This window comes from Myiozetetes cayanensis, unplaced genomic scaffold (genome assembly GCF_022539395.1).
Source record: "Myiozetetes cayanensis isolate MyiCay16 unplaced genomic scaffold, myiCay2020 scf1, whole genome shotgun sequence".
Classification (NCBI taxonomy): Eukaryota; Metazoa; Chordata; class Aves; order Passeriformes; family Tyrannidae; genus Myiozetetes; species Myiozetetes cayanensis.
The window spans coordinates 119,267,120-119,290,099 of record NW_026086604.1 but is presented as its reverse complement, the minus strand read 5'-3'; the positions used below and the strand labels follow the sequence as shown (position 1 = coordinate 119,290,099).

The following is a 22,980-nucleotide window of genomic DNA, read 5'->3' as shown; positions in this document are numbered from 1 at the left end:
TGTTCTCATGCCGGATTTTCCCAGGCCATGAATAATCTCGAAGCCCCCACGATAAATACACGTTCAGGGATGCCCGGAGCTCATTCAACCCGCCAGCCTCGCCGACGAGAAGGGGCCGGAGCCGAGAAGCCGCCGCGATGAAGTTTGCCCCGAGCCGTGGCTGCGGCCGTGCCCGCTCCGCCCGCCGCCAGCCCGCGCTGCCGCTGCTGCTGCCGCTGCTGCTGCTGCCTCTGCTGCTGCTGCCGCGGTCCGCCGCCGTCCCGCTGCCCGGCGCCGCAGACTCCTCGGGGGAGGCCGAGCCGGAGGAGGCGGTGGCGCGGCGGGAGGCGCTGCCCCTCAGCCTGCGGCTGGCGCAGCTGCTGCGCGACCGGGCGGCTCAGCTGCAGCACGAGGTGGGTACGGGCGGCCCGCGGGCTCGCACCCCGCACACACCCGGCCAGGGTCGGGGGGAAAAGCTGCCTCCGGCCAAGGTGCGACCGAAACTTCTTGGTGTCTCTCCCCAGATGTGCGAGAAGTTCACCGTCTGCGAGAACAGCATGGAAATGCTCCTCCAGAACAACCTCAACCTCCCCAGAGTGACGGAGGAAGACGGGTGTCTGCACGCCGGCTTCGATGAGGCAAGGAACTCCTTTCTGGTCTAAGCCTATGTGCCTGGGGCAACTTTTGCCTGCTTAAAAAAATGTGGAAGTTGACCTAAAGATCTGTGCCGGCTCCAGCTGGCTTTGGCCAGACCTCCACAATCTATAAGCATCATCTGCTAACCTGCACACAGCATTGCGATCAAGGCATTTTGAACTGTAAGTGACTTTCTCACCTTTCTCTCATTTCAGGATAAATGCTTGAGAAAAATCTCCAGCGGGCTTTATACATTTCAGACATACCTCAAATATGTACAAGAAACTTTTACTAGCGAAAACCAAAACGTTGAATCGCTATCCTATAGTACAGAGCACCTGGCACATACCATAAGACAGATGGTGAGTTGGTTTTAAATTCACTCTGATAATTGTTATGGCTTAATACTGATGTGCAGTCAGAGATACAGGATGCTATGTGAAGCTGAACATTTCCCCCTGAAACAACAGGTGACAGTTCCTTATGCTCAGATCTTATCCCCATGACTAATGTTGAGGTTTTACAAAGTTTTGGTTTCTTTTCTTAAAGAACAACTCTTCTTCCTACTTTCTATTGTTATTTCTAATTTCCAAACCAATTAAATGCATCAAAAAAAGTGCAAATACATTTTTACAGTAGTATTGATCTTTAAAACTTTCCAAAACAAACTTTTAAGCCAAGCTGTATGGTATATTGAGATATCTATCAGTAGCTTAAAAATCAAGGAAGATAGCTGCCTATTAAAAAGCACATATTTTGCTTGTAATGATCATGAGAAAAAAAAACTTTGACAAATACTGTTTTGATTTGGCAAACTAAATGCTGACAGACATTTTCCATGCTTTGGAGAGCTCTGAAAGATCACACTTCAAAAATTCACTTATTTCCTGTAGTTCTTGCTCACATTAATAATCCTTAAAATGAATATTTCCTTTGTCATTGGGGAACCTATTTGCCCAAGTAAAAATCATCCACATAAGGACTGCAGAAGTTTTGGGGAATTATTTCCTTCAAGGTGCTTTTTGGCACGTGAAAAGGCCATTGTTTGTTTCCCATACATTTCCTAACATACTGATTTATGTACATCATTCTTTAAAGTGAAAGGAAGCTGAACTGCTTTTTTTCACAGTGTTAGCTGAGAATAATAGCCCCATCATAAGACAGCAACTGACTACTGGCTTCCAACTTGATATATTAGTTTGCAGAAAGTTTGTTTCATAACTGAGGGAGATTAGGGTTTGGATTTTTTTGAAAATTAGTAGAATCAATGTAATCAAACAGGCAGAATTAAACACAGTGATCAAAAGCAAAACCTCTACTTGTAGAAACTATAGAGGTTTTGAGAAAAAGTCTTGATCTTCAAGTTGGAAGTTTTTCTTTATGAGAGAAAAATCTGCTATTTAAGGAAAGGAGAGCAAGACAGAATCTGTCACTTGTGGTTAGATAGATCCACCAGTACAGTACCTGTCTGGATATCCAAACACAAACTTTTACAGAGTGCAACAAGGAGCTGGGTATACCAGTAACAGGGAATGTGATCAGAATCCACTTCCAAGTAGTTTGGACACAAGGAATATGTTTTTATATTTCACACACACAAAAAACAGATATGCCAGAAGGAGGCTTGCATAATAAAAAAGTTCATAACTACTTTTACTCATCTTGTAGTTGTGCTCCCACACATCAGTGAAAGTTGGCGGCACTCAGTCTCCTCTGTGACTAAATGCCTGGAAAGCAAGAATTAAGCAACTAAAGTTTGACATCTTTGGAAACTATTGATCTACTATAAAACGTGAGAGTCTTTACTCCCAATTTCAGTTTATGTGACTCAGGAAGGAGCAACCAGTACAGGTTAGAACAAACCATGATCAGCACCTTCCCACCTCCCCACGGGACTGTCAGACAGCAGGAGGGTGTGTTGATTCTGCTCAGTGCAGAGTGTTGGACCGCACAATGCCAGACATTGCATTCAAACCAGAGCAAACAGTATAGATCAGAGATTCTTACACAGGAATCATAGCAGGCATCAGCATTCCTCAAACCCCCCCACTGAAGCACAGTTGCATAGAAGCAGAGCTCCCAGGGAGAACTGTTGCCTGCAGTACAGAAAGGGTGGATACGCAGCTGGTTGGGAACACACAAAGTGATGCTCTCCCATAAGCTCAATTACAATTTAACCAGGATCCCCCCAATATTGTCTTTTTCATAGGTGATCAATCCCGAAGAAGTGATCGTCCCAGATGCAGATACCCAGGAATCCCTCCGTGCAAAGCTGAAGTCCAGTAAGACCTGGATTGAGAAAATCACCACCCACCTCATCCTCCGAGACTTTACTTCATTTATGGAGAAAACAGTGAGGGCTGTGCGCTATTTGAAAAATACCAGGAGTTTCAGTGCCTAAATGTTTTAGTTCAGGCACAATCCTTCGTTACACATCTGTCATGTGGCAGATGACAGTGTTGTTCTGTTTTAAGAACCAGAAAAAGTAACAGTGGTTTGCATTTATATACATTCCTATTTCCTTCTAGGAAGTTATTTATTGTATTTAAAATATTTATTAGTTTCTAATGTTTCTTATTTATATTTTCAATATTTACAAATAATTTAAGCAAAGGACATATTTTATTTACCTTTATACTGGTACTATTCAGAATACCAACCTATTTAATATGTACTCAACAAAAAAATATTTTCAGAACCCAGAAAAATTGTTGTCTACCTTATGTTTTTAAACTATTTGAAAGATGGTATTTATGACTTATTTATATTTTTAAAACAAATAAAAGCTGATTTTAAAAAAAACCCTGTATAACCCGTGTGAACTTTAAATAAGACTAAGGCACTCTAATAAATTCAGTTTTTAATGCCTGCAATTATCAGAATAACCACTTTCAAGAATTTATCTGTGTTAATTAGTTCAGTTACCTACATAGCACCTATGTACACACATATACAGACAACTTGGTCAACATATAACTCATAAAATTGGATATAAAGGAACCAGATGTACCGCACACAGAACTTAAGAATGAGCACGATAAACTAAAACATTGTTCCTGAGAAACAAAAGAACAATAACTCCACTACATTCAATAAGGAAAAGTCCATAAAACAGTAATTGTTTGGAAGGATCTTCTTACAAGTTTAACAATCTCTTTTAAATAAATAAAATGGTGAGACTTTGACATGAATACTATCTTTTGATTAGTTTTACTGCTGTCATCCAAGGGAGTTTTCCAAGTTTGATTAAACAGTTCTCCCTTCTCTCCCAAGAAGCAGAAAAAAAAATCTTAGGTTCTTTCCTTAGGTGATATAAATCAGCATATTGCTGCTGAGATGTCAATGACCATGGATGACACAATGCATTTGTCTTTTATCATTTATATTCCACTAGCATGGACAGGCCACAAACCATGAATGCATATTCTTGAATACTGTAGAGAAAAAAAAAAAAAACAAACAACAAACCAAAACCAAAACCTAAGCTTGAGTATCAAACTGCTGAAACTTTCCTTAGCTGCATCACTTGCAGCACTGGAGCTGTGCAGGTACCAGGTACACCCAAACTTTGAGGAATTCACAGGCCACACAAGGGATGCAGGCAGCAGAAGTCCCTCGAGCTTTGTCTCTAAAATTCATAGAATATTAATTACCCTCTCTCTTTCTTCCAGTACAGCAGTGAAGATGAAAGGTATGCCCTGGAATGTGGATAAGGATGTCAGTAAATTCTCCTCTTCCTCTGTGCGATCTGATTGTCCACATATGCATTCCACCACTGGGGATGCCAAAACAGTGACAAGTCCACCCACTGTCCACATTTCAGATGCTCTAAACAAACAAAACCACTGCTTTGCCCAATATGGTAAAACTGTCGTCTTAAGTTGTGTAACATCTTGAGAAAGAATGAGGAGACCTCAAGGTGGTCACTTTAAAGATGTTTGTGGTGAATGATTTTTCCCACAGCACGTAAGATCCTGCTTTAGCTATCCTGGCATGTGCTGGGAAACATAGGAAAGCCTGGTTTGGCTTTTTCACTGCTTCCTTTCAGAGAGATTTTTTTTCAGTGACCATTTGGTTAGTGATCATTCTGGCCCTTATTATCACAATAATGGCTATGAAACCCAAATGTGGATCCTGCACTGGACCTTATTACTATGAGAGAACAGAGAGGAAAAAAGAAAAAAAAAGGCTGACCAAAAAGAAAGGCATTTTCTGGTTTCACCTCTACCCCAGTAGAGATCGCCGTTAATTACTATGTACACTGGAGTAAAACAAACTTGCACTGATCTCCTTAAAGACCAGAAAGCATCTATGAATCGAGGTACTGAAATCCCTTGCAATTGATAGACAAGTACCCACACCTCCAGCACTCTGCAGCTGGCAGCCACCCCGCATGGTCTGCAAGTAGAGCAGAGATCTAAATGCTGCCACATTTTAGGATGTAGAAGATGAGCAAAGATTACCACCTGTTTGGTGGGAAGGCCAACTTTCAAGCCCTTCCTGGAGCAAAGGATGTCACTGGTGCTGCTGTTGAGCTGCCATTATTTTACATGTGGCTCCTCCACAGTCACCTGCAGTTCTCAGAGTACTTCAGTGCAGCAGCTGCTTTGCTGGCCATCACTGCTGTTACAGTGCCAACTTCAGGGACTGCCGCCAGGATAAAAACACTGCTTGCTGAAACCAACGCTCACTGGCGCTTGTGCTACAGGAAGATTTGCACTGGGGAATTCAGACGGAAGTCAAAGGAGACCTAAACCTTGTTGATGTTACTGGGCTTCTTAGACGACACAACTAGTCGTCCTTTATCCAGTTTGCTGTGCAGGAAGTATTCGTCAACAATCAAAAAACACACACAGGCATTTATTTTAGTTGGCAGACCAGTACAGACACATAAAAAAACAGAACAAGAGTAAAAATGAGCATTCCTAACTAGATTTAGTCACAATGAAATACCCCAACACTTCAACAGAAGAGCGCTCCTCCTAAGTGACTCACGGAGCAAGGCAAAAAAAAACCCTAAAAAACAAAACAATGACAAAACCCCCCAAACCAACCCAAACAAAAAAAGACCTGCTAATGATTACCTAAAAAATTAGGAAATTACCCCACAAAAGCAGCATTCTGGTTGCTGCTGTACAGGACCAGCTTTGCCCTGCAGATCCCTGCTAGCCCTTCCCCTTCCACTGCATCCCTATTCAGTAACCCCATACTGAGATTCTGGAATGCTGAACAGATTACCAGCTCCCTTCATCCTGATTTTGAAATCCCAATGCAGGAAGAAGGTAAAGCTATGTTGAAAAGTATGCATACACTCTATGCAAGAAAAAACCCACAGTATTAAGAAACAGTGTTAGCAATGCTGCCATAACACTAGAATGCTGGACAAGGGAGAGAAAAAAACCTCAAACAACCAAAATAACAACAAAAAATTAAAAAGACAGAATGCAACCTAATATTAAAGTCATCTGTAATAAAAAAAATACTTTTTTTCCAATTATAGACTCTGAAGTATCATTTTTCAATTTTTTTTACCATGCTTTTTCTGTGTAAGAAACTTCTAAGAAAAAAAAAGTGAAAACATTTCAGCCTGACCGACTTCCCAGGTTGCAGTACCATCCCCTACCCAGTAAGCTCATGTACTGCCGTAAACACCAAATTTTGGCAGAAAGAACAACAGCTACTTGAAAGACTGCCTGCATGTCTAATACCTTCACAGATTTCATTAACAGATGATGGTGAGATTAGCAACACCAAACTGATTCTACAAGAAATGGAAGAGTTATGCCACCAGTAAAGCATGAGAGCAGGAACACTTTTCTGCAGTAATGAGCCATTAGGCTGGCTTAGCTTGATGGGAAACTTCCCCCTAAGTTTGCCACTGTTATTTGTGACTAATAATCTTTTCCACAGTCAATTTAAAAGATAAAATGGTTGAAATTTAGGTATGCAGTGGTATATATCAAAATCACATCCTAATGGTCAAGAGGTGCTGCCAAATATATATATATCTATCTACATATACTATATAACTAGTATAAATGTAACTACAAACTTTGTGATATTGGTGGGAAGCTTTCTGTAAATCCTTGCTTCTCAAGTCAAATGACTAGACAACAATTTCTTACTCCTTGATAAGAGGAAAACCAAAACCCACCCCCTTGCTCCCCAAATATGCAACCTCTGCAGGTTTCAACACTGAAGTACCATTTTCTCCCTGAACTCCTAGCAAAATAAACTAATTCCTGTAATCTAAACATATTTAACCAAATCTTGGCATATTTTCAAGACTGATCTCGGCAGTCATTAGAAAACATGATAAAGACATTTTGCAATCTGAATTTCTATTCAGTGACCAGAATCTAAGAAGATTCAATCTTTTATGAGAAAACTCATTTTTAAAAAATTTACACATTCATTTTCAGAATCAGAACACTGAGATTTGATTTGCCTTGCCAAAATACCCTTTTCCACTTAGCAGATACCTTTTTAGAAAATACCCTTTTGCACTTAGCAGATAAGCATTACCTCCATCTCACCCATTCTCTAATCCTGAATATAAAGCATAACCAGGAAACAATGCATATAACCCACAAGCTTAACCAAGACATGGCTATTGCATCACACACCATCATGGAAAAGTATTTAGAAATTCCAATTAAGTGGTTATTTGTAAAAATTAGATTAGTCATATGACAGGATGTGATCTCTACTTCTGTGGTGAAAACTGATGTAATGTAATTTCCAAATATCATCAGTATCATCATAGCTTAAATTCCAAGCCTGTAACAAAATATTTCAAAAAATATTTCAAAAAAATATCCAGGGTATATGTTTTGGTTTAGCATTTTTTCCTGATAAAAACCAGTATGTTAGATCTCTGTTTCACTTACAATGCAAGAAGACTAGATCTTAAGCAGCACTCTGTCACCTACAGCCCTTTTGGAAGGCAGACGTACAAAGCAGCAAAGGATGGGTTTTATACGTCACCAGCACTGGGACCTCTTGTGACAAAACTCAGAATGTTGCTTTGGTCTGCATTGTTTATGTGTTTAAAAGTTAGAGTTTAAGCTAATAGGAGTTTTGCTCATGAGTTAATTCATGAAAAAAAGGAGATAGCCTCTGTTTTATAACTGATAACAGTACAGTTACTTTGTACAATCCACATCTACAACAGGAATTTGTAGCAGAAGGAAATACCTGTTTCAAATTTCCTATCACCTTAACTTTGCCTCACAGTTGGCCATCTTTGAAGAGTTGTTAGCAAACATGCAGGTTCCTTTGTAGATTAACTTATTAAGAACAAATTTATACTGAAATCCAGATTTGTTTTTTCTCCTTTGTTTAGTGACGACACTACACTGACTGTTTTTTTACCAGGAGATCCACAGGTCAAACACCAAGACCAAGAAAACCACCAAATTCAAGACTCCCTCAGCATCACACACCAAGTACCACAGGAGCCCCACAGGGCTCTGTGGCTCCTCTGATGTGCATGCTTTTTTCTCACTTCACCGCCACCTTTAAAAGTCTTGTCCATTTTTAAAACCCTTTGTTGTTGTTCTGACTGACCTCCTTGTCCTTATTCTCTTTTCAGGACTCTGACTCTCTGCCTACCTTCCTTCCCCCTTGTCTCTTAGCCTGTCTTTATCCCCCTTTCCATTGCTTGCTATGCCCACACTCCAGGGTCACTCCTCAGAGCTGAGCTGGCAGGAGATGCTTTGTTGAAGGGCCTGTCACCACGGAGTGCTAATGAGTTTCTGCCCACCATGATTACCAAACAGTACCAGTTTGTATCTTATCTTCCGACTTCACCTGAATACAGTAATGGGAGACGCAGTTTGAAGAAAATATAGGGATGATAAAAAATACAGAAATTGTTCTTGAATGGTAAAACCACGAGCAGTTGTTTGCAGTCAGTGTGCCAGCAAACAAGCTGTTCAGCTGGCAGGATACTGTATTGCTCCAAGACCACCATAAGCTCCTGGCACTTTGCTGGTATTTCACTCACAGATTGGCTGGAGGAGAAACAGCCCATTCCTTCAGTCCTGAGTTAAGAACAACCCTGTGTTCACAGACACCTTGGAGACCAAACAAAAGTCACTGTTACCTTTGGGTTTTTCACAGGAGGAGGCCAAGAGACAGACCAGCACCTTCTGACAAGGAGAAAAGTCTTCCTGATGTGAAAGGACCATGGGCACAGGACTGCAGGTCACTCAAGACAGAGAATGGGGCATTCTTGCATTAAAATCCTCAAGATGCCTTCACTTATGGCAAGCAGAATCTGAGTAGAGTAACCTTTGATCTTCCTAAGACTGGTCCAGATGGAAACATTCCTCTGGTCCCTTGCGCAATTGTTTGTCACCAGGTACAGCGGGCTACAGGGATAGCCTCCCACCTTCGGTACTTCCCTGACACTAAGGCAACCACAAGCACGCTCCACTTCCACTCTGAAGGCACAAAGTGCAAAGCCAACCAACCCCTATCTCCAGGTAGGATCAGCTGGACACCCCAAAGTTAGTACCATCTCCACAGACCACAGTGAGGCATCAATGATTTTATTTCACACATCTAGACTGTAGTCTTGAGCTCAGCTGTGGAAGTCACAGCTCAAGTTACAGTAAACGACACTCACTGACTTTATTCCAACACTGAGTTCATATGTGGTCTTACAGGACTGCATCACAAATGCCACCACAGAAAAGAATCCATATTTGACTGTGGAAGCCACAGATTCACTGACAGAGAGACTGATACAGTGAAGCAGGGGAGATCATATTTGTTCTTTACAAATATCTCCCATCTGACAGTGAAACAAAACTTTCTTAAGTTTCACTGGGACAAAGAGAGAAAGATAAAAATCACAAATTAAAACACCTGGAACAAATAACACCTAACTTAAGTCCCCAGCCAACAGCCTTGAAAAACATGAGTGTCCTTCCCTTTCACTCCAGGGACCTGTCCTCTTCTCCCAAGACCACCAAAACTCCCCAGTCTTGCTAAAACTAGCATATTTGCTGAACTTATTTTAGGGAATTAAGATTCTTCACAGGAATCTAATGTACAGCTTCATAGAACACTAATATGCCCTTATAAGCACAGCCAAATTTTGTGAAAATGACAAAAATGGCAAAGTAACTTCAAGACATTAAAAACGAAGAAATCTTTGGTAGCAAACATTTTCAAACATAAACATTGTTGCTACGTTACAATTAATTACCAAGACTTATGATTAATACTACTTCTTTTTCCTCAGGGAAAAAAAAAAAAGTGTGTTTATTTAAGGAGTTTCACTCACTTTTTAATTACAGAAAGCACACTACATGGACTTAAAATCTGGACGTATAAATGAAAAATACTACGTATTGGCATTCAATGTAACTTGAAAGTAGCATGGAAGACTTTTTTTTCTGCTCAATTTGAAAACCCATGGGTTCTCATGCTAATGACTTTCCTGAAAGATACTTGCATAGCAGTGAATTACCAAAAGTTTGCTATCCAATGTGCTTAAAGCAAGAACTGCATAAGCAATATTAACCCAAACATTCTAAGTCCCCCAAAAAATGAACTGCAACTATTTTTAAGAGAAATTTTCAGGATGGGGAGGTCACAGAATCTGGGCTGTGCCTAAAATAGCCAGGCTTTTGTAAAACTTTTAATGAAAGAGGTAAGGACACTTCCCTGCTTTGCTTCCTCTTGCCAAATACTATCATTCTTGGAAAGCAGCCAAGCATTCACAGAAAGCAACCATGTGGTGGTTAAGACCCACAAACCACATCCCCAAAATGGCTGACACAGAATAGAAGACATGAAATACACCTCTGCAGGTGTCTGGGTACATCTATCCACTGCTGCATTTTTGGGTATTGTACACCCTTGTGAAATGCAAAACCTGATGGAGAAATCTGACTTACTTCACGCTGAATTGAACAGCGTTAGTATTGAGTATCTCAGGTTGTTACACCAGATTCAAGAGAAGAAAAATGTTCCTGATCATGATTAAAGCCACTATCAAGTACGAACAGACTATTTCATTACTGTTGTAATTACGATCAGTCAAGAAAAAGGATCAGAATTTGAATTCCTTTCATAATTTAAGATATATGAGTGGTTACATTAATCTCAAGTTACCATTAGAAAAGCACTAGAAAAGCTGAAATAGCAAAAGGATATACAGTCACAAGAAAATGTTCTGCGTTCAGTCCTTGCTCTATTCCCCTGTCAGCAGACTATTATCATTAGCTATTCCTCTATTTCATAACATTTGATTAAATTATCATGATTAATGGAATTTTAAGAACATGGTGGTTTGCATTAACCCTCATAAATGTTTCCACTTTTTTTCCTTCCCAGTTCTTGTCTTTCAATTTAATTTTTTTCTCTTGGCTCATTTCTCATTTTTTTCCAGTCATGTCTGCCCTTAAACACAGTAACAGTTTACCATGGATTTTCATGGCAGATTAAAAACTGAGGAATCCCTTAAACATTTAATTAATGTAAAAATTGTCTGAAAACCTATGGGGATTAAAAACAAAACAAAACAAAACAAAAAACCAAGCCAAAATGTAGATTACCTTCATAATTTGGGGCCAATGAACATTTGTTTCAAAAATCACTGCAGAGATACAAACTACCCTGCAAAGTTCCAGAGCGGAGAGAGCAAACTACCCAACACAGCTTCTATTTAACAGAAACCACACGGTCACCATTTTAGTGCTTGAACTTCGGTGTTAAAAAGGGAGAAAACCAACTGAAGCCAAACCAACAATGGTCCAAAGAGCAAGACTTCAGCATAAAAATGAAGCATATACCTTGAAGCATATACCTTATCAGTGTACTTGTTTTCTTCCTTCAGTTACACATTAATAACTTCCTCTTACGGTAAGAGCACTGTATATGCGCACACACAGAGCACTCTTGTTGTGTCCTTCCCCTCCATCCTAAATCCCAGGAAACACAGATAGTATTTAAAGGTAAATTTGGCAGAAAAGTATGCTTTTTACTATCTGACTGTGCTAGTAAAAAACAAATCTGAGGAGGGAAAAAACCCAAACAGGTCAGCACAATAACCAATCACAGAGGCTTACCAATACTTGGGGAAGGAAGCTTTGAAGAATACTGAAGTATTTAAAACATTAGTTCAGTTTTCTGCTTACTGTGAGGATAAAGAGGAATCTTTACCCACTATATGATCATAAAAGAGAGAAATATGGGGCTTGAATATCACCATATTTTGGAAACAAAAAACCAACAAAGCAGAACCTACACAATGGGCTATCTTCCTGTTATAAAGAAATTACTACACTTATTTAAAGACTTAAAAACAACATTTATCCATTCAAATTGTATTTATTTAATTACACTGTAATGTAAATAAGTTAGGTCCATATAAACTCCATTTTGTTATATGTACAACCTATGTCATTAGCAAGCTGATTGTGCCAGCTGGTCTAAGTGTCGGCCTCATCCTCTGGAATGTACGTATCTTCAGACACTCTCTGTTCATCCGCTGGTTCTAGAACAGGACCACCACATCCTTCATCCCCAAAGTAGACTGAAAGTGGAGGGGGGGGAGGGAAATGAAAGTCAGATTTACAGCATGTACTTGTCTTTAAATTGATATTTCTAAAACACAAGCTGAAGGAACAGCCCTATAAATAAATGTACAGGATAAATGCTAACCCCCAAAATAATGAAATAATGCCATTATTTCAAAATTTAAGCCTACAGAGAACAAACGTGTGCTTGGGAAAATGAGTGTCTGTAAGCTTCAGATTAGCCCAAACATCTGCTTCTGTTATCTATGTACATATATTCTAGCATGAAATATACATTTTACACTGTAAAGAGACAGATTCAGTGGACCAAGAAAAAAATCCTCTAACTGCCAGTGAAGCTAAACACAGAAAAACATAGAAACACTGTCAGCAAGCAAACAACTGCAGCAACTTAGTTCTTAAGACAACTGAAGATTTTATTGAAATTGTAACATGAACTTGACACTTTTTTCCCCACAGTCTACTGTTTCTACTGAATCACTGAATCCTAAAACTGGGATTTCCATTCACTGTAACTATGTGAAGACAGAAGAGTTAATGTATGGTTTTGCAAATAATACATTCCAATTTTTTTTTAGGAATACCTGGTCCTGCACAGTAATCACAAGTACTTCAAGACAAACTGAAGAGTCACCCTTTCTTCTTAACTTTATCTAGTTTGACTCATAGAAGCCCTTCAAATACCACTAGAACATAAGCATTACTAATGCCATGATATATAGCACTAATAAAACGTCCCATAAGAAAAAAGCAACATGAGCAAACGCACTTTGCTTCATGACAGTGACTAATATTGAAGGATACAGCCCTTTATTTCCTGCAGCTTTTATGCAGTGCTAGTACCTCATTTGCAAAGGCCAAAGGAGATTAGATTGTGTTTTAAATTTGTGCTAGAAAGCTGGTAAGTTACTCCTCAGTGCAGAAACTTGCACAAACTAGCTCTACAACAGGTTGTCAGAAGGGCAGCTGCCACTCAAAAGGTACAAGAAGTTCCATATATAAAAAGCCATGCAAGATTAGGAGAAAGGCCCTCCCAAGGAGTAGAGCTTTGCTGACTTGTCATTTGGATTTCTAAAGAAACAAGAACCACAACACTAAAAACAAAGGATGAACACAATATTCACAACTGTTGCTGTGCAGAGAGAACACTCAAACCAGTAACTATCTGCACCGGGTTTCTAAGTAAATGCAGAACCAATACATACCTCCAGATAGTGGGCTCAGGCATTCCAGGATCTGCACCTCTCTTAAAACCTGAAGTGAAACATACATTACATACATGTATATAAAAATATGCATGTGCAAACTCCTACTTAAATCACTATATAATTAATCCAGCCCATTAAATTGCAATTAGAAAGAAAACTACTGAACAGAGAACTGTGATTCATGAAGCTGTGCAGTAACACGAATAAAAACTGTACATTCTTATCAGGGTTAGGAAGCAGAGAAAATAAATACAAGTGCACTTTTTTTTTAAAGTCTTACCTGCATCTTCACCTGACTTAAAATTCAGGGTCAGTTACCTGTGAGATTGAGGAAGTTATCTACCCCAAAGAGCAAGACACAGCTTTACATGCAAAAACACACAGATTTTAAACGCTGTTCAGAAAGCAGCCCAGCAAGGCTCTACTGACAGAGATGCCTGAACCTGGTATAAAAGAGTACCTTGAGGCCTAACAGGCAACATCCTGCAATGATATCTGATGTAGAACTTAAGTTTTTCATTAAGAATTCACTCAGTTTAGGATGACAGAATTCTAAATGTTAAATCAATGAAAATTCCAATCTTCTATTTTGACTGGTACTTTTTGAAAAGCTACATAGTACTAAAGCTTGCAAACAAACAAGATGTTTATCAATCAACTAACACCTCACAAAATGAAAGTTAATTACTAATTACTCCAATACCAACTGACTAAAGTAAACAAATGCTGGAGAAGCAACTGAAGGTTTAATATATGAAGTATCTTTGCTCCTTGGACTGTAAATTAAAAATCTTGACTCACAATCACACAGTTCAGGCACTGTTCAACACACTACCTCCTACATGGGCTATCTAGAAGTGGATAACTTATGAAAAGTATATTATTTCCCTTCTTTACAGAAAATAAATAATTTATGTCATCTTGCCTGAAACAGGCCACAAAAGCTAATGGAAAAACTTACATTAACTTCACTGGCACAGGAAAAGCACCTTGCATGATTTGAGACTATCAAACACCCTGATACAAGCTGTTTGGTTGCCATACTGTCAAGCAACACAGCTTTAAAGTTCATAAAGTTGTATTACGAGTCACACTGTGTGTGTGTGTGTGTGTGTGTGTGTGTGTGTGTGTGTGTGTGTGAATGTTTCTGGTTCCTTTTCCCCCACCCCCATTATTTTTAAATAATCAAACCAGGTTTAACAAAACTACACTGATCTAATTTATCAACTTAAAACCTGGGCAGCCACTTCAAAGCAAGTTTTAAAAAATACAACAAAAAACCCCCAATGACCTATAATTACACATTCCCATAACAGGCTCCCTTGTACCTCACCTGAGCATCCTATCCTGAGCTGGAAAGCCTTTCAGAGGAAATTAAAGGCTCAAACTTGCTGAACATTTCCTTGCCTATGTTTAGTTTAGCATGTATTTCTTATACACAGGGATCAATGAAAAAATTTTCCTTGAATCAGTGACAACTACTGTGTAGCCTCTTGCCCTTCCTCTGCATCGCACCTTCCCTCCCAGATTCCAAGGTAATCCCAGTACAGAAGGGGTCTTTCAATCCTACAGACTTTGAATGCATGCCACCTCCAAATGTTTATGGCAAGCAAAGGCGGCACCTACACATCCCCTTCCCATCTGCTCATACTTAATGTCCTTTCAGTACTGCAGACAGATTTATAAGAAGGCGATGCAGACATGGAACAGCACACTTATTTTCTGGAGGTATGAGCCTGAACTACTACAACTTGAGTTTCTCACAGCTACATAGCAAACTTGTACTAGGCAGCCTGACGTTAGTGCAACTGCAAATACAGTAAGATGGCTTTATATAACCTGAAGTTCATATAATAAGCATAAGTATTTAATGTCCTCTGATGTCACTCAGAATAAAGCACATCTTTCCCATATCCATAGATACTGTCTTGAAAGTAAAATCAAAACAAAACTTCAGCAACAGTAGAATTAGGTCACAAAATGCTGCTGAAATTCCCACCCAAAACTTATCATTTTAAATAAATAATAAAATAAAAATGGAAATGCAAATAAAGTTTAAACCTAATAATGCCAATTAGGTTTTTTCCATAGTTTTTGAAGTGACTTCTTTTGCTTGTAGTTTTTGTTAAAGCACTTCTGCAACAGTAGAAGAGACTAACTTTTCCCTGATTGCTACCTATGAACAATTAAAGCCCTTCAAACTGGACACTGCATTCCCCTCAATTAACCAAAACAAGCTATCAGATTTGACTGTGAACACATGAAGCTCACGATCCTCCTTCGTGTCTGTTTTCCATGCAGAGATGCCTGCCTGGTTTAGGTACTTTTCCCAAAAGGCCCAAATGAGTTTGGGTAGAAAGTAAGCGAGATGAATTGCAGGGATCAACCTTTCTGGGGCCCCTTGTCATAAAAGAAGTGAACAAAAGTGTCAGGCCTATGGCACACTGCCTATCTTAAGTGGGTCAGGCTCTCTAGCAAGGACAGCTGATGGCACACAGCCCTAACTCAGCAGGAGAACTACCACGTGGTAGTGACACCTGCCCAGCCCCATGACAGGAGCAAGTGAAATACATCCTGGGCACCAGCACGACAACAAGGAATCCCATCAACATTCCACTGCAATTTGGAAACAGGAGTCACATTTTGGGTGGCAGAGAGACCGTAACCTGTACATTATGCTGGAAATTCAACCTCAGCCAGAGGCTGGCAACCCCCTCAGTGCCATGAACCAGCACTCCCATCACTTGTCAGATTGTTCCTCCCAGAGCACAGCCTGGCCTACAGGAAGCAGCTGGTCACTGACACAGGTTAAATCACAGCTCTGTTTGCTGTTTGGCTGCTCCAGTGAGTGCTCTGCCCGCTCCCCTGAGGGGCCCTCCCATCACTGGGCACACACAGCACAGGAACAGCCTCCAGGGAGAAAAAGGAGAAGAAAACTCTTTATTACAGAATCACAGACCTGTTAGGGTTGGAAGGGATCTCTAGTCCAACCTGCCTGCCAAGGTAGGGTCACCTAGCACACAATACACAGGAACGTGTTCAGGTGGGGTCTGAATTGTCTCCAGAGAGGGAGACTCCATGACCTCCCTGTGCAGCCTGTTCCAGTGCTCTGCCACCCTCAACCTAAAAAAGTTCCTCCCTCATGACGAGGTGAAATTTCTTGTATTTTAGTTTATGGCCATTGCTCCTTGTCCCGTCACAGGGCACTGTAAAGAGTTTGGCACCGTCCTCTTGGCACCTGCCTTTGAGGTATTTATATGGATTAATCAGATCTCCTCTCAATCTGCTCTTGTCTAGACTAGACAGGCCCAGCTTCTGCAGTCTCTCCTCGTAAGAGAGATGTTTCAGACTCCTCATCATTTTCGTGGCCCTCTGCTGGATCCTCTCCAGTAGATCCTTGTCTTTCCTGTACTGCGGAGCCCAGAACTCCGGCTGTGGCCTCACAGAGGGGGAAGATCACCTCCCTCGACCCGCTGGCCACACTCTTCTTCTTTACAAGGAAAGGGGAAAAAAAGAAACCCACCACAAAACCACCACCCAGCACGAAGCTTCACCGCCTCGCAGCCCTGCCAAGGGCACCCCCGGCCCTGCCCCTCCGCACATGCGCGGCCATGGCCGCGGGGCCCGGGCAGTCCTGCCCCGCCGGGCCCTTCCTCGCCCCCGCCGCTCCCCGGCGGGCGGCAGCGCCCGGACGGGCCGGGGGGCGGAGAGCGGAGAGCGGAGCCACCCGGCCGCCCCGGCCCCGGCACCCGCCCCGGCCATGGCCACGGCAGCCGAGCGCCCCCCGCGCGGCCCCCCCCGCCCGGCACTGACCGAGGTAGAGCACCACGGGGATGAAGCCCCAGCGGATGGCGAACTGGCCGCCCTTGAAGAGCTGCTGTAACCGCTGCTTGGCCTCCTTGCTGAGCTTCGGCATTCCGGCGGCGGGGCAGAGAGGAGGGGGAGGAAGAGGAGGAGCTCAGCCGATCCCGTAACGGCGCCGTGCGCTGGGCGGGACCCATGGCGGGGCTGCGGGGCGGGGACGGGGGACGGCGCTGCCCGGGCAAGGGCGAGGAGATGGCGGCGGGGGATGTCTGCGCCCCCGGCCGGCCGCGGCCGCGTGTCATTGCTACAGGCAGGGGGATCAGGGTCGGGCGGCTGTGAGGGGGCTCTGCAAACGCTGTGGGTCTTCTTCGTCCGCCTCAGCTCCCGCAGGAGTCACGTCTGTGTTCCTTCTCCGGAGCTCTCGGGGTGTACGCGCGCGCCGCCTCTGGAGGGTGGGAAGCGCCTTTGGTAAGTGAAGGAAGGGTGCAGGTGAAGTGACGAGAAAAGTCTTTCTGGGTGAAACTGGAAGTGCCTCTCCGTGAAGCTCTCCACGAAGCTGTGTCAAGCGGAGGTTTAAGTTGGATATTAGGGAAAGATTCTTCACCCAGAGGGTGGTTGGGTGCCGGAACAGGCTCCCCAGGGAAGTGGTCGCAGCAGCAAGCCTGACAGAGTTTAGTAAGTGTTTGGACGGTGCTCTCAGCCACGTGGTGTCCCATGTAGGTCCAGGAGTTGGATTTCGATGATCCTTATTGGTTCCTTCCAGCTCTGGGTGTTTTGTGGTCTTCGATACCAGGCTGCACGATGTGTTCAGACCATGGAAACACAGAATTCAGGGAATGAAAGCTTTACTAGAAATACAAGGAGAGACCCAATATCTAAAAATTGTCAGTACAGCACATTGGCCTTGTCCTTACAACCTCACAGCCCGTATAAGCCCTGAGGTACTTTCTTTTTTAACAAAGAAATGAGTGGTCTCTACCAAACACCTACAGTGCAAGAGGCACATTCGTTTGTCAGTAATGGCTTACTCAAATGTCATATGCAAAAGAGAACTCAAACTATTTAACCTGCTTTTCTGCAAAGGAAGAGAAGTGGTTGCTGCAGAAACCTATTTTCCAGCAGTTCATATTAAATTGTTTTTCCTGTGTAGGTGAGGCCAAGTAAGATCTGCTTCCACACTGTGGTACTGTTACAGCTTGTTCTTTCTAAACATACAAAACAACTGTTCATTACCACCCACAACTTGTTAATATTCTCTTACAAAATAGTACAATAAAATGTCACCCACTGTAGTAGAATTAAATTCATAAGGTATTTTTCCTTAAACTTCCTGTAATTTTAGTGTAAGTGGGATTCAGAAGGTCAAATGTACTAATCAACTGATCCAAAGCTGTGTCTCCTTTGAGAACTGGTTTAACTGTGTCACATGCGACACAGTATAATTTTATTGTGGATGTTCTTGAGAAAGGGTATTCACCAAAGTGTGTCACGTGTACCAGCTCTTTCTCTTCTTCCCTTCGTGCATTAAGTGTCAAGGAATAATTTTCAGAGCACAGAAACTTAGTAGCTCTCATTTCCCATGTCTGCCAATTTGAGTGTTTGGCTAAAAGCTTGTAGGTTATTTCCTTGATTTAACCATAGAAGCCAGGAAATGAATAGCAAGAAAATTAATATTTCTTTGCCAGTTTTTCTTCAAACAGAATCAGTGCTGTGGCCTATAATAGCACAAGGGTGTTTGTTTGGTACGCAAATAAACCAGTGTTGATTCTGTATAGCTACTGGTTTAGATTTACATGCTTTTACGTACTGAGGCTGTGAAAAAATATCTGTAAACTAAGAAAAGTGACTGGAGAACAGCACTTTTTCCATCATAACACACATCCATAGTCTCACGCTGTCCAAAGGATCATATTTGTAGTAAAAAACCCAACCAACCAACCAACCAAAATCACAAAATCCCCACAGCAAAACAAAAAACTCCAGAGCATGCAAAAAGTAAGTAGTTGTACTGACTCCAGAAGTTTTCCATGCCTTTTTTTGGCTCCTGTGGCACCTAGGATACCAGAGGGTCAAAGAGCTCAGAAGTCCTTTGGTGAACTACTGACTCAGCCAAAGTGGGAAAGAGAGCAGCAATAATCCTTCCTGCAAGTTTGTGAGGCGGTGCTATTCTAATAATTGAGATAATGAAAATTAACCCTTAAAACAAAAATTCCTATGATGGAGCAAGAAAAAATTAGCTGTTTTGAAGAGAGAAGTAATACCCAAAGAAGTGGATACGAAAAGAAATTGATGGAGGAGGCTTTGCCTGGAAAAGACAGAAGTAAGATGATGTGGGTGTGCTGTGGATGTTACTCCATGTTTGTAATGTATTGTGGTAACACTTCCATGAAGGATTTTGAGGACAAAACCACTTGGAATGGTATATCCATTAAATAAGAACAGGAGCTTCAGTTGCTGGAATGAAAAAGAAAACTAGTAATACCGTATGTGTTGAAAGATTTTTGTTACAAAAAATCTCTCTGAATTTCTTTTTGCCTCATAGTTTCATGTGATCAGCAATAACAGTAAAATCAGAAATAAAATTGCAGGGGTTTTAACAGGGACAATAAGAATGTGAATGCCTGCTGTTTTCCTAACTCAATTAGCAGTAATTCCACAACTGCTGTGTTTTCATAGCAAAAAATACCACTAATGCACATTATAAAATGGCCACGTTTCCATTTTTATGGTAAATGAGAGAACTGAGATTCTTAGAGACATGACTGAATAACTCTGAGTGTCGGTCTCAAGATCAGGGAAATAGTGTCACTTGATCAGATGGCTGTAACATGTCTTTTTGGTTTTGAGTGCAAATGGTACCTTTCAGGTTAAAGAATTTCAGACCTCGAAAGCTTTATCTCAATACACCAGAAAGTAAAGCCATGCAACAGTATGTGCAACTCAGAAGGCTGATGAAGGAGACAAAGTGCAGTGACACATTGAAGTCTATGAAAAATCACTGTAAACGCGACATAGGAAATCCCTGCAGACTTCCATTATGTGCTTACCACTCTCACTTCTGAGATTTTTCCCTTCAATTTACTGACAAGAAACTGCATTAAATTCATCTTCTTTGGATGAAAGTTTGAGTTTGACTGTTTAGGAGGAACTTAGGTTTCAAAGAGGCTGTGGTAGATATTTCAAACTTGAGGATTACACCGTAAATCAGTATAAATAACACAAGAACATAAAGAAGAGGTCTTTAATGGATTTCCATTGCAGGCTGAATCTTTACGATGTCAGTAAAAATGGTAGCATATTATGACTGGACATTCTGTTTCACTTCATTATTATAATCAAGCTCTCTATTTTTATTGTGCCCTAGTAATCATGTTCCTTCTATTTAATTTTAATATTCCTATTTATTTAGTCTAATAAATCCCAGCTCCTCTGCAGAACCACTGGTCTGGGAAATGTTCCTTGTCATTTCACAAAGACAAGAAGACATATTTTCACAACATGCTTGCAATGCAGAGCTGTAATGCACATAAAAATTTTCTGTCCAAATTTGAATCTTTTTCACATGAATTTCTGTATCATACTTGTTGGATGTACTCTAGTCACTGTCTGATATGGAATATTTCCAAGAAAAGTGATACTGTCAGATGGTGTGCTGGTTTTGGAAGGGGTAGAGTTAATTTTCTCTAGTGGCTAGTATGGGGCTGTGTTTTGGATTTGTGCTGAACACAGGGCTGATGATAGAGATGTTTTTGTTAATTGCTGCTTACAGAGAGCCAAGGCCTTTTCTGCTTTTTGTACTGCCCTGCTGGCACGAAAGCTGTGGCCACATGGGAGGTTGGGAGGAGACAGCCAGGATAGGTGACCTGAACTGACTGAAGGGATATCATGGAATCATGCTCAGTGTATAAAGTAGAAGGAAGAAGAAGGGGGGCGCATTTGGAGTGATGACATTTGTCTTCCCGAGTCACCGTTACACGTGATGGGGCCCTGCTCTTCTGGAGATGGATGAGCACCTGCCTGCCCATGGGAAGCAGTGAGTTTATTCCTTGTTTTGCTTTGCTTGTGTGCACAGCGTTTGCCTCCCTATTAAACTGTCTTTATCTCAACCCACGAGTTTTCCATCTTTTATCTTCCCATTCTCTCCTCAGTCCCACTGGTGGGGGAGTGAGTGAGCGGCTGTGTGGCTGCTGACTAGGGTGAAACCATGACAGATGCTTATCTACAAAATTAGTAAAATTATCAGAGAGGTAGGAACAAAAAGCAAAGTGTAGTAAATTTGTATATTCAATACAATAATTGTACAATTTATTTAAGAATAAACCAAAGCTGAGTGGAGTTGAGTTACAATCATTACTTTTCGTTACAGCTTCCAAGGCAAGGGAAGGAACAGCAATCTGAGGTGAGACAGCATTCAAAGAACCTCATCCAGTGCTTTTAGAGACCTCTGAGAAGAACTGTTGATGTGCTTAGAAATTGAATATTACCTGCTGCAAAACTTTACTGTTGTTTGATGTGTGACTTTCCCATTCTCCCTATCTTCATTTAATAATGAAAAATGAAGTGTTACACTTAAAGATATTGCTACCTTTTACCATAGGTAGTTTATCTAAAAACACAACAGTTCTTAAATGCATGTTTTTATGATTGCACTACTTGGCCAAGGATGAAAACAATAATCTGATGCCTTACATACTTGATACGCAAAAATGATGAATGAAAGGATTTTCTGAGGCCAAAACTAACATATATATATTCACTCATTCTCTGGTTTAACATTAAGCTCTTTTTTTTAGCATCTGAACAGTGAACGTTTCAGTAACTCCATGAGGATTTTCCTCTAAAGATATTTGAATGTAAACCTTTTCTTTGTCAACAGAACTCAAGTAGATTTTTGTTGCTTAAGAATATGTTGTTTTAACAGCACACGTCCATAAAGATTTCAAAGGACTTAAAAAATGCTTATTTTAGGGAAATGTTTACTATGATTGAAACAAAATGAGGAAAACAGTGAATATATTCTGATTTTCAAAACAGTCTTTGCTTTGTATACTTGCCTTTGTACTAATTCTGACCTTAGTGGATTGTATTATGGTGAAACAACCCTGAAACTGAGAATGTAAGTCTTTGCAATCAGTTGGCAGTGTTGCACGTGCCAATGAAATATTTCTCTCTGATATAGAACATAGAAATTGAGATTTGAAGAATAGTAATTTTAAGTCATAGTGTTCTTTCTCTCTTCTATGACTGTTGTAATAGTCTTTCTCAACATCCAACTACAACAAATAAATGTGCTGCTGAAACAACTTTTTTCTGACAATGAAGTATTTGAAAATGCAATTGAATGATGCGCAGCATTTGCTTCACTGATTTACAGTAATGGTTTTGGATGCACTCTTTCAGATTTTACAAGATAAATGCAACAGCAAGAAGTTACTAACAGCGTTGATTATAAGCAGAGAGAAAACGGGTAGTAAAGCAAAAAGAAGAACCTCAAAGTTGTAATATGTCAGGTGGATGTGAAACGTCTGTGTGCATTTTCTGCCGAAAAAATTATTCTTCTGGCTTTTGTGTTAAGTCACTAATAAATTATATATAGTTCCAGTTACTGTGTATATCCGTAAGTATCCTTTTTTGTTGTTACCTCCAAAACAAGAAGGGTGTTTGTTAAAATTGAGATTTTTTTAAAGTATAAATTAAAATTTAATTTAGGATGTCTTTAATTTAAATAGAATTTAAAGCACAGCATAGTCTAGGTTTTCATATTGTCGTTATAATAGTTTTTAACAACTTGTAATAAA

At 40.8% G+C, this 22,980-nt stretch overlaps 2 protein-coding genes, 1 long non-coding RNA gene and 1 other non-coding gene across 4 annotated transcripts; 3 read left to right on the top strand and 1 right to left on the bottom strand.

Annotated features, from left to right (window-relative positions):
* Window positions 1-221: 221 nt before the first annotated feature.
* Window positions 222-3,092, top strand: IL6 (interleukin 6; the record flags this gene model as incomplete). The annotated part of the gene is made up of 4 exons (XM_050329673.1): window positions 222-392; window positions 504-617; window positions 831-977; window positions 2,825-3,092. Coding segments are annotated over 4 exons (624 nt in total), but the record flags the coding sequence as incomplete, so codon positions are not given.
* An 8,849-nt stretch (window positions 3,093-11,941) lies between these two features.
* On the bottom strand, window positions 11,942-17,359 carry TOMM7 (translocase of outer mitochondrial membrane 7). The gene is made up of 3 exons (XM_050329661.1): window positions 17,192-17,359; window positions 13,376-13,424; window positions 11,942-12,166 (listed from the first exon to the last, which is right to left on the bottom strand). Exons 1-3 carry the CDS (start codon window positions 17,292-17,294, stop codon window positions 12,151-12,153), a joined length of 168 nt encoding a protein of 55 aa, XP_050185618.1. The 5' UTR covers window positions 17,295-17,359; the 3' UTR covers window positions 11,942-12,150.
* Window positions 17,360-17,422: 63 nt separating this feature from the next.
* On the top strand, window positions 17,423-22,960 carry LOC126647440 (uncharacterized). The gene is made up of 4 exons (XR_007630600.1): window positions 17,423-17,650; window positions 20,952-21,215; window positions 21,549-21,581; window positions 22,583-22,960. It is a non-coding gene; the product is annotated as an uncharacterized LOC126647440 (long non-coding RNA).
* On the top strand, window positions 21,837-21,917 carry LOC126649632 (small nucleolar RNA SNORD93). Its single transcript, XR_007631102.1, has one exon. It is a non-coding gene; the product is annotated as a small nucleolar RNA SNORD93 (small nucleolar RNA).
* Window positions 22,961-22,980: the final 20 nt, after the last annotated feature.